This window comes from Colius striatus, unplaced genomic scaffold (assembly GCF_028858725.1).
Source record: "Colius striatus isolate bColStr4 unplaced genomic scaffold, bColStr4.1.hap1 scaffold_35, whole genome shotgun sequence".
Lineage (NCBI taxonomy): Eukaryota > Metazoa > Chordata > Aves > Coliiformes > Coliidae > Colius > Colius striatus.
In genome coordinates, this window is record NW_026908519.1 from 253863 (window position 1) to 274518 (window position 20656).

Genomic DNA, 20656 nt, shown 5'->3' on the forward strand with positions numbered 1-20656 from the left:
CCGGCTCCTCCCTCCATCCCTCCCTCGGTCCCTCGGTCCCTCCCTCCATCCCTCCCTCCATCCCTCCCCTGGTCCCTCCCTCCATCCCTCCCTCGGTCCCTCGGTCCCTCCCTCCATCCCTCCCTCGGTCCCTCCATCCCTCCCCCCCTCCCTCCATCCCTCCATCCCTCCCCCGGTCCCTCGGTCCCTCCCGCCATCCCTCCCTCGGTCCCTCCCTCCCTCCCTCCATCCCTCCCTCCCTCCATCCCTCCCCCGGTCCCTCCCCCGCTGCCCCGGTCCCTCCCCCGGTCCCTCCCCGCCCCGGTCCCTCCCCCGGTCCCTCCCCCCTCCCGGCTCCTCCCCCGGTCCCGGCCCGAGCGGCCTGAGCTGGCAGCAGCATGTGGAGCGGGCGGGCGGCGGTGGTGCGGAGCTGGTGCCGGGCGGTGCGCAGCTCCGCGGCGCTGGGCGGCTCCAGGAACCTGCTGAGGAAGATGCTGCGCAAAAAGAAGTGAGTGCGGGGCGGTGCGGAGCGGTGCGGGGCGGTGCGGAGCCTGGCGGCCTCACAGCCAGGGCCCGGGACACACGGACACGGAGGGGCTGCAGCTGCAGGGCTGGAGGCAGGATTGGGCCCCTCACTCCCTGCCACAGGGACACTGAGGGGCTGCAGCTCCACTGGAGGCAGGATTGGGCCCCTCACTCCCTGCCACAGGGACACTGAGGTGCTGAGCTCAGTGCTGAGCCCCTGACTCCCTGCCACAGGGACACTGAGGTGCTGAGCTCAGTGCTGAGCCCCTGACTCCCTGCCACAGGGACACTGAGGTGCTGAGCACAGTGCTGAGCCCCTCACTCACTACCACAGGGACACTGAGGGGCTGCAGCTCCAGGACTGGAGGCAGGATTGGGCCCTTCAATCCCTGCCACAGGGACACTGAGGTGCTGCAGCTCCAGGGCTGGAGGCAGGATTAGGCCCCTCACTCCCTGCCACAGGGACACTGAGGGGCTGCAGCTCAATTGGAGGCAGGATTTGGCCCCTCACTCAGTACCACAGGGACACTGAAGTGCTGAGCACAGTGCTGAGCCCCTCACTCACTGCCACAGGGACACTGAGGTGCTGAGCTCAGTGCTGAGCCCCTTGCTCAGTGCCACAGGGACACTGAGGTGCTGCAGCTCCAGGGCTGGGGGCAGGATTGGGCCCCTCACTCCCTGCCACAGGGACACTGAGGTGCTGAGCTCAGTGCTGAGCCCCTTGCTCAGTGCCACAGGGACACTGAGGGGCTGCAGCTCCAGGGCTGTGTCAGTGCTGAGCCCCTTGCTCAGTACCACAGGGACACTGAGGTGCTGCAGCTCCACTGGAGGCAGGATTGGGCCCCTCACTCAGTGCCACAGGGACACTGAGGTGCTGCAGCCCCAGGGCTGGAGGCAGGATTGGACCCTTCACTCCCTGGCAGAAGGACACTGAGGTGCTGCAGCTCCAGGGCTGTGCTCAGTGCTCAGCACCTCACTCAGTGCCACAAGGAAACCGAGGGGCTGCAGCTCCACTGGAGGCAGGATTGGGCCCTTCAATCCCTGCCACAGGGACACTGAGGTGCTGAGCTCAGTGCTGAGCCCCTCACTCACTGCCACAGGGACACTGAGGTGCTGCAGCTCCAGGGCTGGAGGCAGGATTGGGCCCCTCACTCCCTGCCACAGGGACACTGAGGTGCTGAGCACAGTGCTGAGCCCCTCACTCACTGCCACAGGGACACTGAGGTGCTGAGCTCAGTGCTGAGCCCCTCACTCACTGCCACAGGGACACTGAGGTGCTGAGCTCCAGGGCTGGAGGCTCCAGCTCTTTCCCTTTCTTTTTATCCCCATAGAAAGAAGTTTTGGTACGACAGCCCTGACCTGGGATCCCAGCTGGTAAGTGCATCTTTGACACCAAACTGGGCCTCAGGACTGACTCAGGACTGGGTTTGACACCAAACTGGGCCTCAGGACTGACTCAGGACTGGGTTTGACACCAAACTAGGCCTCAGGACTCACTGAGGACTGGGTTTGACACCAAGCTGGGCCTCAGGACTGACTCAGGACTGGGTTTGACACCAAACTGGGCCTCAGGACTCGCTCAGGACTGGGTTTGACACCAAACTGGGCCTCAGGACTGACTCAGGACTGGGTTTGACACCAAAGTGGGACTCAGGACTGACTCAGGACTGGGTTTGACACCAAGCTGGGCCTCAGGACTGACTCAGGACTGGGTTTGACACCAAAGTGGGACTCAGGACTGACTCAGGACTGGGTTTGACACCAAACTGGGCCTCAGGACTGACTCAGGACTGGGTTTGACACCAAACTGGGCCTCAGGACTCACTCAGGACTGGGTTTGACACCAAACTGGGCCTCAGGACTCGCTCAGGACTGGGTTTGACACCAAACTGGGCCTCAGGACTGACTCAGGACTGGGTTTGACACCAAACTGGGCCTCAGGACTCACTCAGGACTGGGTTTGACACCAAACTGGGCCTCAGGACTCACTCAGGACTGGGTTTGACACCAAGCTGGGCCTCAGGACTGACTCAGGACTGGGTTTGACACCAAACTGGGCCTCAGGACTGACTCAGGACTGGGTTTGACACCAAACTGGGCCTCAGGACTGACTCAGGACTGGGTTTGACACCAAACTAGGCCTCAGGACTCACTGAGGACTGGGTTTGACACCAAACTGGGCCTCAGGACTGACTCAGGACTGGGTTTGACACCAAACTGGGCCTCAGGACTCACTCAGGACTGGGTTTGACACCAAACTGGGCCTCAGGACTGACTCAGGACTGGGTTTGACACCAAACTGGGCCTCAGGACTGACTCAGGACTGGGTTTGACGCCAAGCTGGGCCTCAGGACTCACTCAGGACTGGGTTTGACACCAAAGTGGGACTCAGGACTCACTAAGGACTGGGTTTGACGCCCAACTGGGCCTCAGGACTGACTCAGGACTGGGTTTGAGGCCAAACTGGGCCTCAGGACTCACTGGGGACTGGGTTTGACACCAAACTGGGCCTCAGGACTCAATGAGGACTGGGTTTGACGCCAAACTGGGCCTCAGGACTCACTGAGGACTGGGTTTGACACCAAACTGGGCCTCAGGACTGACTCAGGACTGGGTTTGACACCAAACTGGGCCTCAGGACTGACTCAGGACTGGGTTTGACACCAAACTGGGCCTCAGGACTCACTGGGGACTGGGTTTGACACCAAACTGGGCCTCAGGACTGACTCAGGACTGGGTTTGACACCAAACTGGGCCTCAGGACTGACTCAGGACTGGGTTTGACGCCAAAGTGGGACTCAGGACTGACTCAGGACTGGGTTTGACACCAAACTAGGCCTCAGGACTCACTCAGGACTGGGTTTGACACCAAACTGGGCCTCAGGACTCACTGAGGACTGGGTTTGACACCAAAGTGGGCCTCAGGACTCACTCAGGACTGGGTTTGACACCAAACTGGGCCTCAGGACTCACTCAGGACTGGGTTTGACGCCAAGCTCGGCCTCAGGACTCACTCAGGACTGGGTTTGACACCAAACTGGGCCTCAGGACTCACTGAGGACTGGGTTTGACACCAAAGTGGGCCTCAGGACTCACTCAGGACTGGGTTTGACACCAAAGTGGGCCTCAGGACTCACTCAGGACTGGGTTTGACACCAAAGTGGGACTCAGGACTCACTCAGGACTGGGTTTGACACCAAAGTGGGACTCAGGACTCACTCAGGACTGGGTTTGACACCAAAGTGGGACTCAGGACTCACTCAGGACTGGGTTTGACACCAAACTGGGACTCAGGACTCACTCAGGACTGGGTTTGACACCAAAGTGGGACTCAGGACTCACTCAGGACTGGGTTTGACACCAAAGTGGGACTCAGGACTCACTCAGGACTGGGTTTGACACCAAGCTGGGCCTCAGGACTCACTGAGGACTGGGTTTGACACCAAAGTGGGACTCAGGACTCACTCAGGACTGGGTTTGACACCAAGCTGGGCCTCAGGACTCACTCAGGACTGGGTTTGACACCAAACTGGGCCTCAGGACTCACTCAGGACTGGGTTTGACACCAAAGTGGGCCTCAGGACTCACTCAGGACTGGGTTTGACACCAAAGTGGGACTCAGGACTCACTCAGGACTGGGTTTGACACCAAAGTGGGACTCAGGACTCACTCAGGACTGGGTTTGACACCAAAGTGGGACTCAGGACTCACTCAGGACTGGGTTTGACACCAAACTGGGCCTCAGGACTCACTCAGGACTGGGTTTGACGCCAAGCTGGGCCTCAGGACTCACTCAGGACTGGGTTTGACACCAAACTGGGCCTCAGGACTCACTCAGGACTGGGTTTGACACCAAACTGGGCCTCAGGACTCACTCAGGACTGGGTTTGACACCAAAGTGGGCCTCAGGACTCACTCAGGACTGGGTTTGACACCAAAGTGGGACTCAGGACTCACTCAGGACTGGGTTTGACACCAAAGTGGGACTCAGGACTCACTCAGGACTGGGTTTGACACCAAAGTGGGACTCAGGACTCACTCAGGACTGGGTTTGACACCAAACTGGGCCTCAGGACTCACTCAGGACTGGGTTTGACACCAAAGTGGGACTCAGGACTCACTCAGGACTGGGTTTGACACCAAACTGGGCCTCAGGACTCACTCAGGACTGGGTTTGAGGCCAAACTGGGCCTCAGGACTGACTCAGGACTGGGTTTGACGCCAAACTGGGCCTCAGGACTCACTGAGGACTGGGTTTGACACCAAACTGGGCCTCAGGACTGACTCAGGACTGGGTTTGACACCAAACTGGGCCTCAGGACTGACTCAGGACTGGGTTTGACGCCAAACTGGGTCTCAGGACTCACTGAGGACTGGATTTGACGCCAAACTGGGCCTCAGGACTCACTGGGGACTGGGTTTGACGCCAAACTGGGCCTCAGGACTCACTGAGGACTGGGTTTGACGCCAAACTGGGCCTCAGGACTCACTGAGGACTGGGTTTGACGCCAAACTGGGCCTCAGGACTCACTGAGGACTGGGTTTGACGCCAAGCTGGGCCTCAGGACTCACTCAGGACTGGGTTTGACACCAAACTGGGCCTCAGGACTGACTCAGGACTGGGTTTGACACCAAACTGGGCCTCAGGACTGACTCAGGACTGGGTTTGACACCAAACTGGGCCTCAGGACTCACTGGGGACTGGGTTTGACACCAAACTGGGCCTCAGGACTGACTCAGGACTGGGTTTGACACCAAACTGGGCCTCAGGACTGACTCAGGACTGGGTTTGACGCCAAAGTGGGACTCAGGACTGACTCAGGACTGGGTTTGACACCAAACTAGGCCTCAGGACTCACTCAGGACTGGGTTTGACGCCAAGCTGGGCCTCAGGACTCACTCAGGACTGGGTTTGACACCAAACTGGGCCTCAGGACTCACTCAGGACTGGGTTTGACACCAAAGTGGGCCTCAGGACTCACTCAGGACTGGGTTTGACACCAAAGTGGGACTCAGGACTGACTCAGGACTGGGTTTGACACCAAAGTGGGACTCAGGACTCACTCAGGACTGGGTTTGACACCAAAGTGGGACTCAGGACTCACTCAGGACTGGGTTTGACACCAAACTGGGCCTCAGGACTGACTCAGGACTGGGTTTGACACCAAAGTGGGACTCAGGACTCACTCAGGACTGGGTTTGACACCAAAGTGGGACTCAGGACTCACTCAGGACTGGGTTTGACACCAAAGTGGGACTCAGGACTCACTCAGGACTGGGTTTGACACCAAAGTGGGACTCAGGACTCACTCAGGACTGGGTTTGACACCAAAGTGGGACTCAGGACTCACTCAGGACTGGGTTTGACACCAAACTGGGCCTCAGGACTCACTCAGGACTGGGTTTGACAGCAAGCTGGGCCTCAGGACTCACTGAGGACTGGGTTTGACACCAAAGTGGGACTCAGGACTCGCTCAGGACTGGGTTTGACACCAAAGTGGGACTCCGGACTCACTCAGGACTGGGTTTGACGCCCAACTGGGCCTCAGGACTCACTCAGGACTGGGTTTGAGGCCAAACTGGGCCTCAGGACTCACTGGGGACTGGGTTTGACACCAAACTGGGCCTCAGGACTCACTCAGGACTGGGTTTGACGCCAAGCTGGGCCTCAGGACTCACTGAGGACTGGGTTTGACACCAAACTGGGCCTCAGGACTGACTCAGGACTGGGTTTGACACCAAACTGGGCCTCAGGACTGACTCAGGACTGGGTTTGACACCAAACTGGGCCTCAGGACTCACTGGGGACTGGGTTTGACACCAAACTGGGCCTCAGGACTGACTCAGGACTGGGTTTGACACCAAACTGGGCCTCAGGACTGACTCAGGACTGGGTTTGACGCCAAAGTGGGACTCAGGACTGACTCAGGACTGGGTTTGACACCAAACTGGGCCTCAGGACTCACTCAGGACTGGGTTTGAGGCCAAACTGGGCCTCAGGACTCACTGGGGACTGGGTTTGACACCAAACTGGGCCTCAGGACTCAATGAGGACTGGGTTTGACACCAAACTGGGCCTCAGGACTGACTCAGGACTGGGTTTGACACCAAACTGGGCCTCAGGACTGACTCAGGACTGGGTTTGACACCAAACTGGGCCTCAGGACTCACTGGGGACTGGGTTTGACACCAAACTGGGCCTCAGGACTGACTCAGGACTGGGTTTGACACCAAACTGGGCCTCAGGACTGACTCAGGACTGGGTTTGACACCAAACTGGGCCTCAGGACTGACTCAGGACTGGGTTTGACGCCAAAGTGGGACTCAGGACTGACTCAGGACTGGGTTTGACACCAAACTGGGCCTCAGGACTCACTCAGGACTGGGTTTGAGGCCAAACTGGGCCTCAGGACTCACTGGGGACTGGGTTTGACACCAAACTGGGCCTCAGGACTCAATGAGGACTGGGTTTGACACCAAACTGGGCCTCAGGACTGACTCAGGACTGGGTTTGACACCAAACTGGGCCTCAGGACTGACTCAGGACTGGGTTTGACACCAAACTGGGCCTCAGGACTCACTGGGGACTGGGTTTGACACCAAACTGGGCCTCAGGACTGACTCAGGACTGGGTTTAACACCAAACTGGGCCTCAGGACTGACTCAGGACTGGGTTTGACACCAAAGTGGGACTCAGGACTCACTCAGGACTGGGTTTGACACCAAACTGGGCCTCAGGACTCACTCAGGACTGGGTTTGACACCAAACTAGGACTCAGGACTCACTCAGGACTGGGTTTGACACCAAACTAGGCCTCAGGACTCACTGGGGACTGGGTTTGACACCAAACTGGGCCTCAGGACTCACTCAGGACTGGGTTTGACGCCAAGCTGGGCCTCAGGACTCACTCAGGACTGGGTTTGACACCAAACTGGGCCTCAGGACTCACTGAGGACTGGGTTTGACACCAAAGTGGGCCTCAGGACTCACTCAGGACTGGGTTTGACACCAAAGTGGGCCTCAGGACTCACTCAGGACTGGGTTTGACACCAAAGTGGGACTCAGGACTCACTCAGGACTGGGTTTGACACCAAACTGGGCCTCAGGACTCACTGAGGACTGGGTTTGACACCAAAGTGGGCCTCAGGACTCACTCAGGACTGGGTTTGACGCCAAACTGGGCCTCAGGACTGACTCAGGACTGGGTTTGACACCAAACTGGGCCTCAGGACTCACTGAGGACTGGGTTTGACACCAAAGTGGGACTCAGGACTGACTCAGGACTGGGTTTGACGCCAAACTAGGCCTCAGGACTCACTCAGGACTGGGTTTGACACCAAAGTGGGAATCAGGACTCACTCAGGACTGGGTTTGACACCAAAGTGGGACTCAGGACTCACTCAGGACTGGGTTTGACACCAAACTGGGCCTCAGGACTCACTCAGGACTGGGTTTGACACCAAAGTGGGACTCAGGACTCACTCAGGACTGGGTTTGACACCAAAGTGGGACTCAGGACTCACTCAGGACTGGGTTTGACACCAAAGTGGGACTCAGGACTCACTCAGGACTGGGTTTGACGCCCAACTGGGCCTCAGGACTCACTCAGGACTGGGTTTGACGCCAAACTGGGACTCAGGACTCACTCAGGACTGGGTTTGACGCCAAACTGGGCCTCAGGACTCACTGGGGACTGGGTTTGACGCCAAACTGGGTCTCAGGACTCACTGAGGACTGGGTTTGACGCCAAGCTGGGCCTCAGGACTCACTGAGGACTGGGTTTGACGCCAAACTGGGCCTCAAGACTCACTGAGGACTGGGTTTGACGCCAAGCTGGGCCTCAGGACTCACTCAGGACTGGGTTTGACGCCAAACTGGGCCTCAGGACTCACTGAGGACTGGGTTTGACGCCAAACTGGGCCTCAGGACTCACTGAGGACTGGGTTTGACGCCAAACTGGGCCTCAGGACTCACTGAGGACTGGGTTTGACGCCAAACTGGGCCTCAGGACTCACTGAGGACTGGGTTTGACGCCAAGCTGGGCCTCAGGACTCACTCAGGACTGGGTTTGACGCCAAACTGGGCCTCAGGACTCACTCAGGACTGGGTTTGACGCCAAACTGGGCCTCAGGACTCACTGAGGACTGGGTTTGACGCCAAACTGGGCCTCAGGACTCACTGAGGACTGGGTTTGAGGCCAAACTGGGCCTCAGGACTCACTGGGGACTGGGTGTGACGCCAAACTGGGCCTCAGGACTCACTGGGGACTGGGTTTGACGCCAAACTGGGCCTCAGGACTCACTGAGGACTGGGTTTGACGCCAAACTGGGCCTCAGGACTGACTCAGGACTGGGTTTGACGCCAAACTGGGCCTCAGGACTCACTCAGGACTGGGTTTGACGCCAAGCTGGGCCTCAGGACTCACTCAGGACTGGGTTTGACGCCAAACTGGGCCTCGGGACTCACTGAGGACTGGGTTTGACACCAAACTGGGCCTCAGGACTCACTCAGGACTGGGTTTGACACCAAACTGGGCGTCAGGACTCACTGAGGACTGGGTTTGACACCAAACTGGGCCTCAGGACTGACTCAGGACTGGGTTTGACACCAAACTGGGACTCAGGACTCACTGGGGACTGGGTTTGACACCAAACTGGGCCTCAGGACTGACTCAGGACTGGGTTTGACACCAAACTGGGCCTCAGGACTCACTCAGGACTGGGTTTGACGCCAAGCTGGGCCTCAGGACTGACTCAGGACTGGGTTTGACGCCAAACTGGGCCTCAGGACTCACTCAGGACTGGGTTTGACGCCAAACTGGGCCTCAGGACTCACTGAGGACTGGGTTTGACACCAAAATGGGACTCAGGACTCACTCAGGACTGGGTTTGACACCAAAGTGGGACTCAGGACTCACTCAGGACTGGGTTTGACACCAAAGTGGGACTCAGGACTCACTCAGGACTGGGTTTGACACCAAAGTGGGACTCAGGACTCACTCAGGACTGGGTTTGACACCAAACTAGGCCTCAGGACTCACTCAGGACTGGGTTTGACACCAAAGTGGGACTCAGGACTCACTCAGGACTGGGTTTGACACCAAAGTGGGACTCAGGACTCACTCAGGACTGGGTTTGACACCAAAGTGGGACTCAGGACTCACTCAGGACTGGGTTTGACACCAAAGTGGGACTCAGGACTCACTCAGGACTGGGTTTGACACCAAAGTGGGACTCAGGACTCACTCAGGACTGGGTTTGACACCAAACTAGGCCTCAGGACTCACTCAGGACTGGGTTTGACACCAAAGTGGGACTCAGGACTCACTCAGGACTGGGTTTGACACCAAAGTGGGACTCAGGACTCACTCAGGACTGGGTTTGACACCAAACTGGGACTCGGGACTCACTCAGGACTGGGCTTGACACCAAACTGGACAAGGGGTGATGGGATGAAGCTGGAACAGGAGGTTGGGACATCCCTTTCCTATAGTAGATAGCAACAAGACAAGGGGTGATGGGATGAAGCTGGAACAGGAGGTTGGGACATCCCTTTTCTATAGCAGCCAGTAACAGGACAAGGGGTGATGGGATGAAGCTGGAACAGGAGGTTGGGACATCCCTTTTCTATAGCAGCCAGCAACAGGACAAGGGGTGATGGGATGAAGCTGGAACACAGACAGTTCCACTTAAACATAAGAACAAACTATTTCAGTGTTTCAGGGAGGGAGCCCTGGCCCAGGCTGCCCAGGGAAGGTGTGGAGGCTCCTTCCTTGGAGCTCTTCAAGCCCCACCTGGACACGTTCCTGTGTGACCTGATCTAGGTGGGAGCTGCTTCTGCAGGGAGGTTGCACTGGATGAGCTCTAAAGCTCCCTCCCAACCCCACCATTGTGTGCTAACAGCCTCATACAAGTCTGTAACTACTGCTGAATGTCATGCTTGGGCTTTTGTTTTGAAGATGTATAAACCAAGTGGTTTGGCCTCTGTGCTGAGAGCTGAGCAGAGAGAAACCAGGAGGGAAGACACCATCCGCTGCAGTGTCCTGAACGGCCTCATTTACAAAGCTGTGACTGACATGCTGACTACCTGTGAAATCAGCCAAGAGCTGTATGAGCTCAAGCTGCAAATCTGCAAGGCAAGTACCAAAGCCATGGCTGGTGGTGGGTTGCTCTGAGCCTTGAGGTGCTCAGAGGAGCCCCTGGGGAAGCTCTGCAATCACCTTGTGACTAGAGCCCTTTGCAACTCGAATGCAAACACAGCTCAGGCTCACTCCAGGGTGATTCTCCTGGTGTGACATTCTGGTCCTGTTGCTCAGACATGTGTGTCTGTGTCATTTTAAAGAAGCATTCCTCTGCAGGTGTCCCTGGCATCCAACTTTTCAGCATGTCGTGTGTACTGGAACCCAGCTGCTACAGTGGGGGAAGAGAGTTACATTGAGAGTGTGCTGCAGAAGAGTGCTCCACGGATCAGGTACTGCTGTGGGACTAGCAGACACTTCCCAAGCCCAGAGCCATGCCCTGGTAGCATTTCTTCAGTGTCTCCAACACTCTGGGACTGAGCTGTTGGGCTGCTTTAGGTTGCTGGGGTGTGAGTGTGCCCTGTGATGAGGGTGGCTGTGCCAGACCAGCCATGTGTTCTGCTGGCACCAGGAGAATCACCCTTCAGTATGTTTAGCATGAAGTGCCAAGTGTCTTACCCTGCTCCAAGGGCTCTACTCTCACCCTAGCAGTGGGAATAAGGGAGCCAAATGAAGTGGGGAAAGTCCTGTGCCAGCCTGTGCATCCAGATGCCACTGCTGAGCCCTGCAGCTCGTCCCTCCTGCGTGCTGCACGTGCAGAGCTGTGGCTCTTCAGTGGTGTGATGCAGAGCACTGAGTGGATTCCCATCAGGCTGCAAGCCTGGCAAACCACATCCCTGCAGTACTGCTGGAGTCAGCTGGAGTCAGCTGGGATGTGCCCTGGGGTGCTGTGCTGTTGGCACTCACACTGATGTCTTTGCCAGGTATCTCCTGACCAGCCAGCAGATCCTAGGACACGTCCCCCCAATTGTGTTTATCAAAGACAAGGGAGCTGCAGCTGTCAAAGAGGTAACTGTCATCTTTGTCTCAATGTACAAATAGAATGATAGGCAAAAGTGGTGGCTTGGCATGCCATCATGCTGAGGAATCCAGAGGGAGCTGACCTGTCCTGCCAGCCTCTGTGAGCATCAGCCTGTCTGAAGCCTTGTAGAACCCTCATCACTGTCACCCCCTGAACTCATTGTCCAAAGGGAAGTGTGTGGAGCAGCTTGCAGGCCAATAAGGAGATGCTAAAGAAGGAAATGACACTCTGGAGGGATGATACAGGGTAGGCAGCTGTCTGTTGGTTATAGAAATGAGCTCTGAGGAGATGCCTCCCACCTTTTCAATGAGGAGCCCTGAAGCTCCTTATGCTCAGGATGTGTTACTGGTCCAACCAGTAGCTGTTGGTGGTGACTTGGGGGCTCAGCAGTGTGTATGAGCAGAGCTGAGAGGCACAGCAAGGTGCTTTAGAAACACAGTGACTGCTTGAGCTGTCTGTTGTCAGGAGAGTGCTGAGTTTCAGGCCAGTTTGTGGACCCCCAGTGCAAACGTTTCTCACCTGTATTAGTGTCAACAAGAAGCCCAAAGACAGATGTGAACTGAACCCTTCTGAAAGCTCTTTCTGTTCACTGTTATGCAGCACAGGAAACTTTGCACAGCAAGTAAGGAGTGATCATGGAAGCACCTTGTCATGACTGTGGTTAGCACAGCTAGATGGAGCTACAACATCCACTCCTGCAGGTCCTGCCTTTCAGCCCTGTTGTGCTGGAACCTGCCCCATGAATCCCTGTTCCTCAAAGTTTGTTAGATGACCATTTCTTTTAGAAGAAGAAAACCTCACCTTCACATTCAGTGCACAGGCACCAAGGAAGGGAACCACACAAGGAACCCTCCTCGTGTGGCTTCTGTCTCTACATGGCCCTGGGGAGCATCATCTGGTCACACTTTGCTGATGTAACCCACAGATTGGAACAACAGGGCTTGAAATACCATCACTGAAGCTGGTTTTTAGGTATTGGAAGACAGGGAAAGAGCATCTGATGAAACTAGAGGGACAGGCTGAATGAGAAGGGAAATGGGAGTGAACAGTTCCCATGAGAGAAACTGCTCACAACGAGGTGCAGCCTGTAAGCACTGAACAGAACAGGCTTGTAGCACTCACTGGGGACTTGCCATGGTCAAAGGGGGTTTCATGGAGATGGGTGAAAAGGCTGTTTGGAAATGGTTTTGTGCCAAGAAAGTCTTTGCTGTGGGGTGGTGGCTGTTCCTTGGGGAGGTGTGAACAAAGTCAGTGTGATGCAGGACTTCTCATATGTGTTTCCTTCATCTGTTTAAAGGTTGAGCAGTTACTGGCAGTTGCTGATTTTGGACCTCCAGAAGAGGAAGAAACATCTCAGAATGATTCCAGGTGAGTTTTTGGTATCAGGATGGTGCAAGTGTCTGTTCCAGACTCTGATGAAGGACTGGGATGGGGTGTTATTTGACAGAAACTCTCTTTGACGTGTTGTTACCTCCAGAGTTGCCCAAATGGGTGCTCTGAGGAAGCAGAAACTAGAGGAGACTTTTTGGCAGACACCCTGAGGTGGCATCTCAGCTCTTCAAGAGATGGCTTGGGCTTTTTGATCACCAGAAGAGAACCACACTAACATGTGATGATCCCAGGAGTGATCACCAGAAGAGAACCACACTAACATGAGATGATCCCAGGAGTGATCACCACAAGGGAACCACACTAACATGAGATGATGCCAGGAGTGATCACCAGAAGAGAACCACACTAACATGTGATGATCCCAGGAGTGATCACCAGAAGAGAACCACACTAACATGTGATGATCCCAGCCAGGAGTGATCACCAGAAGAGAACCACACTAACATGTGATGATCCCAGGAGTGATCACCAGAAGAGAACCACACTGACATGTGATGATCCCAGGAGTGATCACCAGGAGAGAACCACACTAACATGTGATGATCCCAGGAGTGATCACCAGGAGAGAACCACACTAACATGTGATGATCCCAGGAGTGATCACCAGAAGAGAACCACACTAACATGAGATGATCCCAGGAGTGATCACCAGAAGAGAACCACACTAACATGTGATGATCCCAGGAGTGATCACCAGAAGAGAACCACACTAACTTGAGATGATGCCAGGAGTGATCACCAGAAGAGAACCACACTAACATGTGATGATCCCAGGAGTGATCACCAGAAGAGAACCACACTAACATGTGATGATGCCAGGAGTGATCACCAGAAGAGAACCACACTGACATGTGATGATCCCAGCCAGGAGTGATCACCAGAAGAGAACCACACTAACATGAGATGACCCCAGGAGTGATCACCAGAAGAGAACCACACTAACATGTGATGATCCCAGGAGTGATCACCAGAAGAGAACCACACTAACATGAGATGATCCCAGGAGTGATCACCAGAAGAGAACCACACTAACATGTGATGATCCCAGCCAGGAGTGATCACCAGAAGAGAACCACACTAACATGTGATGATGCCAGGAGTGATCACCAGAAGAGAACCACACTAACATGTGATGATGCCAGGAGTGATCACCAGAAGAGAACCACACTGACATGTGATGATCCCAGCCAGGAGTGATCACCAGAAGAGAACCACACTAACATGTGATGATGCCAGGAGTGATCACCAGAAGAGAACCACACTGACATGTGATGATCCCAGCCAGGAGTGATCACCAGAAGAGAACCACACTAACATGTGATGATCCCAGGAGTGATCACCAGAAGAGAACCACACTGACATGTGATGATCCCAGGAGTGATCACCAGGAGAGAACCACACTAACATGAGATGATGCCAGGAGTGATCACCAGAAGAGAACCACACTAACATGTGATGATGCCAGGAGTGATCACCAGGAGAGAACCACACTAACATGAGATGATGCCAGGAGTGATCACCAGAAGAGAACCACACTAACATGTGATGATCCCAGGAGTGATCACCAGGAGAGAACCACACTAACATGAGATGATGCCAGGAGTGATCACCAGAAGAGAACCACACTAACATGTGATGATCCCAGGAGTGATCACCAGGAGAGAACCACACTAACATGAGATGATGCCAGGAGTGATCACCAGAAGAGAACCACACTAACATGTGATGATCCCAGGAGTGATCACCAGAAGAGAACCACACTGACATGTGATGATCCCAGCCAGGAGTGATCACCAGAAGAGAACCACACTAACATGTGATGATCCCAGCCAGGAGTGATCACCAGGAGAGAACCACACTAACATGTGATGATCCCAGGAGTGATCACCAGGAGAGAACCACACTAACATGTGATGATCCCAGCCAGGAGTGATCACCAGAAGAGAACCACACTAACATGTGATGATCCCAGGAGTGATCACCAGAAGAGAACCACACTAACATGAGATGATCCCAGGAGTGATCACCAGAAGAGAACCACACTAACATGTGATGATGCCAGGAGTGATCACCAGGAGAGAACCACACTAACATGTGATGATCCCAGGAGTGATCACCAGAAGAGAACCACACTAACATGTGATGATCCCAGGAGTGATCACCAGAAGAGAACCACACTAACATGTGATGATCCCAGGAGTGATCACCAGAAGAGAACCACACTAACATGTGATGATCCCAGGAGTGATCACCAGAAGAGAACCACACTAACATGTGATGATCCCAGGAGTGATCACCAGGAGAGAACCACACTAACATGTGATGATCCCAGGAGTGATCACCAGAAGAGAACCACACTAACATGTGATGATCCCAGCCAGGAGTGATCACCAGAAGAGAACCACACTAACATGTGATGATGCCAGGAGTGATCACCAGAAGAGAACCACACTAACATGTGATGATCCCAGGAGTGATCACCAGAAGAGAACCACACTAACATGTGATGATCCCAGGAGTGATCACCAGAAGAGAACCACACTAACATGAGATGATGCCAGGAGTGATCACCAGAAGAGAACCACACTAACATGTGATGATCCCAGGAGTGATCACCAGGAGAGAACCACACTAACATGTGATGATCCCAGCCAGGAGTGATCACCAGAAGAGAACCACACTAACATGTGATGATCCCAGGAGTGATCACCAGGAGAGAACCACACTAACATGTGATGATCCCAGGAGTGATCACCAGAAGAGAACCACACTAACATGTGATGATCCCAGGAGTGATCACCAGAAGAGAACCACACTAACATGTGATGATCCCAGGAGTGATCACCAGAAGAGAACCACACTAACATGTGATGATCCCAGGAGTGATCACCAGAAGAGAACCACACTAACATGTGATGATCCCAGGAGTGATCACCAGAAGAGAACCACACTAACATGTGATGATCCCAGGAGTGATCACCAGAAGAGAACCACACTAACATGTGATGATCCCAGGAGTGATCACCAGGAGAGAACCACACTAACATGTGATGATCCCAGGAGTGATCACCAGAAGAGAACCACACTAACATGTGATGATCCCAGGAGTGATCACCAGGAGAGAACCACACTAACATGTGATGATCCCAGCCAGGAGTGATCACCAGAAGAGAACCACACTAACATGAGATGATCCCAGGAGTGATCACCAGAAGAGAACCACACTAACATGAGATGATCCCAGGAGTGATCACCAGGAGAGAACCACACTAACATGAGATGATCCCAGCCAGGAGTGATCACCAGAAGAGAACCACACTAACATGTGATGATCCCAGGAGTGATCACCAGAAGAGAACCACACTAACATGAGATGATCCCAGCCAGGAGTGATCACCAGAAGAGAACCACACTAACATGTGATGATCCCAGGAGTGATCACCAGAAGAGAACCACACTAACATGAGATGATCCCAGCCAGGAGTGATCACCAGAAGAGAACCACACTGACATGTGATGATCCCAGGAGTGATCACCAGAAGAGAACCACACTAACATGTGATGATCCCAGGAATTCAATGCAGCATCTTCTTTTGTGGCTGATGCTTTCTTGACCAAAGTTACCCTCTGTTCTTCAAAGGAAGGGGCAGCATTTGTTGCTTCATGTGCTCTGGTTTACTTTCCTGTTTCAGTGCAGACCCACAGGCTATTGTGCTGTCACTTCTTGTGCACAGGTGCCTTGCTCCAGACCACAGGTTTGCAGGTAGGCTAAGCCTGTGTTTTGTACAGAAGTAGAGCTCTGTTAAGCTGTAGAGAAGGAGTGGATGGTCACTTGTAACAGCACAGTGTGTCTGCTCTCAGAGGCAGCTCATCTGTGAGGTGCCAAGGGAGCAGTGTCTCAGACATCAGCTGTTTGGCATCTGTACTCATCAGACTCCTTGCATGCAGCCCCAAGTCTTGTTCTGCCATCAGTATCTTTCTAAAGCTTTAGAACTTCCCTTCTGGTTTGTGGTGATGTGTTTGTGGTGGCTGAGTTCCAATTGTCCTGACAGATCTGAATGAACCAAGTGAGTGCTCAGCCATAGTGTGGCTGGGGAAGGGTTGATCTCTGCTCCTGAGCTACACAGGACAAGAGGAAACTTGCCTCAAGTTGCCCCAGGAGAGGTTTAGATTGGAGATAGGGAACAGTTTCTTGCCTGAAAGAGCTGTCCCAGGCTGCCCAGGGCCACGGGGGAGTGCCCATCCCTGGAGGGATCCCAGGGCTGTGGGTCAGTGGTGGCTGTGGCAGTGCTGAGGCAACAGTTGGGCTCCATCAGCTTCAAGAGCTTTTCCAACCTCAGCAACTCTGACTCTATTCTGGGAGGGATTTTGACTGAAGTGACTTGTGTAAGCAGGCTCTAGATCTCCAAGAGTTCTAAAGAAGGTCTGTTTGTTGGGCACACGGGGGGGGTGGCTCCACCACAACCATGCCCACCCAACTCTTGCTTGACTTGTTGCTATCAAGCTCCACATCAGAAGAGTCTGTTGGAACAGTGATTGTGTAGACTGGATGCTCTCCAAGCCAGCAGCCTTTGCACTCACATGCTGCAGTGCATGGGTGGAAATGCCTTTGGTGCTTTACCATTTTGCAGGAGGGTTCATCAGGTGCAAACCAGAAGCAGCTTCTTGGAGGACACCCTTGTTGTGACACGTTCTCACAGGCCACCTCATACCTCCCCTAGTTTGTGTCTTAAGTTCAACTGCAGGTGCCCTATGTGTTTTGGGCACAGGCTGCTGCTTCTTACCCCTTGGAAGAGCTGGGAGAAATGGGCCTTCTTTGGGGTGCCCAGGTGCAGGGCTCACTCTGTGACCTGTGCACACCTCTACCAGCAACAGGCAGGTTCAGCTGAGATGTGCTGGGCTGGATGAAGCCCATTCTTATGGCATTATGCACATGTGCATGAATAGAGCCAGGCTGAAAGCTGGTTTCTTCCTGTGTTACTCAGATTGTCACCATTGGCATTGCCTCATCCAGACTGAAAATAACCCACAGCATTTGTTCTCTTTCCCACAGCCAACTGCTCTCTTCAGCAGCTCCATCTCCAGACTCACCCCTGCAGCCTCATCTTTTTGGTATCAATCATGAGCTGCTGAAGAAGCAGATCATGGACTACAAGAGGTTGAAGATGTCACAGGGTGTAGAAAGCATCCCCTGGACAAAAGAGCAGGAGAAGCAGCTTTCTAAGTTGAAGAAGAAAAGGAAGAAGCCCAAGAATGCTCCTGATGATGACATGACACCACAGAAGTACTTGCTGGAGCGACATGAGGCTGAGTGCTGGGATGAGAACACCCAGCCAGCCTTGGACTGTGAGCTGGAGGATGAATGGCAGGAAGAGCTGACTGATTTGGATGAGGATGATGGCAATAAGCCTACTGATCAACCTCAATGAAGTGTAAAAGCTGCTCCTTTTCCAATGGAGGCTGCCAAGAGCAAATAAAAGAGTGCCATGGATGAGTTTTGGGCAGCCTGTGTGCTGCTGCTCCTTTCCAACTCACAGCTTTGCTCTGTGTGGGGGGTGGGAGAAACCTCCAGGTGCTCTTTGTTCAGCAGCTTTCAAGCTGCTGCAGTTGTAGGGCTTCCAAGCAGAGGGCAGCTTTGTGAGGACAGAATGTACCCAGTGCAGCACTGAGTTCAAACTCATTGCATTTCTGCTGCTGCTTTCCAGTCAAATGCCAGTTTCTGTGTTGGAACCACATGCCTTTGGTTTTTGTGAGTGATCTGGATAGAAATCATCCCATAGTGCCTGTTATTCTAAGGTCAGGAAGGAAGAAAGGAGCCAGATCAAGGCAGGGAATGGCAAAGAGCAGCCTTGAGCACACAAAGCCCAGGACAGGGTGTTCTCCAGAGGACCCAGTCTATGGAGGGAACTCTTTCCACAAGAAGGTCAAAGACACTGACACAACAGCTAATCAATACAAGATGCATTGTTATTCCAACCTTCAGAAAGGTGCAGTTGTGCAAGGGGATCTGCAGCCAGAAGGGGATGGAGAGATGCTCATCCATGGGGTGAAACTGGGCAGAGCCTTGACTGTGGCTGGAGAAATGTCTTCAAGCCTTAAAGGCAGAGAAAAAGCAGCAGGGCAGAGTGCCCCAGGAACTGCTTCAGGGTTGGAAATGGATGGTGGGTCACATCAAGTGTGAGAAGAAAGCTTTCTGGCTGGAAGCAAGGCAAAAAGAACAGCCTGAGTCTATGAAGTCAGAAGGGTGGTTGAAAGGAATTTTTCCAGAGGAAGGAATTGTCATTCCATTTGTTTCAAGGCATTGATCTGCCCAGAAGCTGTTGCTGTGCTGTGTGCAGCTGTAGCACTGTCAGTCCAAGCTGGCCATGGATCTATTGAGTCTTGTTAAGAACCTGGTGGTTGGTACTTGCCAAGGGAATGCCCAGAATGCCAATGTCTTAACTCCTCCTGCACAAAACATGGGGTTGGTGTGAGCTCTTAAAGGTGGGAAGGGACAACAGACACCAACACCCAAAGAATCCACATGTTAGAGCTTCAAAAGTGCAGAGTCAACTTCCCTTTGCTCCTTGTGGAGTTTGGACAGTAGCTTTGCAGTTCATAGGTTGCATCTATGACTAACCACAACCATTCTGTCAGCCCTTTACACCTTTACTCACCTGCCAGGCAAGGTGCCCTCTGCTCCCTGGGACTCTCAGTCCAAACCTCACACACTCTGAGCCCCTCCAAGTGTGCTGTTCAGATCTCTGGTGCAAAGTACATCAATATCCCTCCAGTCTGTTTCTTTTCCCCAAAGACCTGGTTTGGTGGATTTGGAAGGCAAAAGGAGGACACAGAGCTCCTCTGCTTTGCTTGAGCCACTCAGGATGATTTTGCTGCCCCCTCCAAGTGTTGATGCATTGCTGTGTCTTTCCAAAACAGAAGCCTGTCTCCATCAGGGCTGCTGAGGAACACTGGTGTGCTGCAGACAGGCTCCCAGGGAGGAGTTTACTCTCTCACTCAAGCAGGGCAGCAGTCTCCTTACTCATGAGGGTCAGAAAACCCACTGACACAAAGAGCATCCTGCCAGGGAGAGGAGAAAACCAAGGTGCTCTTGTTGAAACCTTATTGTCTGTCCAAGGATTTATGGCCATGGAAGCCAGTCCTACCCTTGAGCCTTGCTTGCATAGGAAAAGCCAAGAGACAGAGAACAACAGCTTGGCAAAGAGAAAGAAATGAGTGTATTGCCATTCTTGTCCTGTATCTCAACTATGCAAGAGGATGAGACCAAAAGGTTTAAAGACTCCAAAGCTCTGTAGAATATACCCCATCAAACCAGAAGGAAAGCTTCTTTAGGTAGGAACAGTGAATCACACCCATGTTTTCTTTGCATTCCTCCCTGCTGGGAGCACACTGATGCCCTGGGCTCACTGGAAATCAATTACTGTGGTGCAAGACCCATTGTTGTCACCCAACACCTCACCAGCAAAGCATCACACTCCCAACTGCATGGAAACAGGGCAGGAAAGTTTGTCCAGTGTGGTCATGTCCATTGTGACCCAAAGTCCATCTCACTGGGCTGTGCTCAGGCATCCTGGAAGAGGAATTCTAATGGAGAACACTTAGGGTCAGTTAATGACTCTCTGGCTCCAAGGGATGAGTAGGAAGGAAAGCAAGAGAGGGG

At 53.7% G+C, this 20656-nt stretch overlaps 1 protein-coding gene across 2 annotated transcripts; it reads left to right on the forward strand.

Annotated features, from left to right (window-relative positions):
- The first annotated feature begins 337 nt into the window (after positions 1 to 337).
- Positions 338 to 18500, forward strand: RBFA (ribosome binding factor A). 2 transcript variants are annotated; one of them, XM_062019927.1, is made up of 7 exons: positions 338 to 487; positions 1836 to 1878; positions 10464 to 10640; positions 10863 to 10975; positions 11507 to 11591; positions 12902 to 12972; positions 18050 to 18500. In XM_062019927.1, the coding sequence occupies exons 1-7, from the start codon at positions 378 to 380 to the stop codon at positions 18423 to 18425; spliced, it is 975 nt and encodes a 324-aa protein (XP_061875911.1). In that variant the 5' UTR covers positions 338 to 377; the 3' UTR covers positions 18426 to 18500. The 2 variants fall into 2 exon arrangements, with proteins under 2 accessions (XP_061875911.1, XP_061875912.1); XM_062019928.1 differs by lacking the exon at positions 1836 to 1878 and having other exon boundaries at positions 434 to 487.
- The last annotated feature ends 2156 nt before the right edge of the window (positions 18501 to 20656 follow it).

Coding starts and splice junctions, on each gene's coding strand:
- RBFA (XM_062019927.1), top strand. CDS start 378: ATGTGGAGCGGGCGGGCGGCGGTGGTGCGGAGCTGGTGCCGGGCGGTG. Junction 1,879..10,463: donor CTGACCTGGGATCCCAGCTG/GTAAGTGCATCT, acceptor TTTGTTTTGAAG/ATGTATAAACCAAGTGGTTT. Junction 10,976..11,506: donor AAGAGTGCTCCACGGATCAG/GTACTGCTGTGG, acceptor TGTCTTTGCCAG/GTATCTCCTGACCAGCCAGC.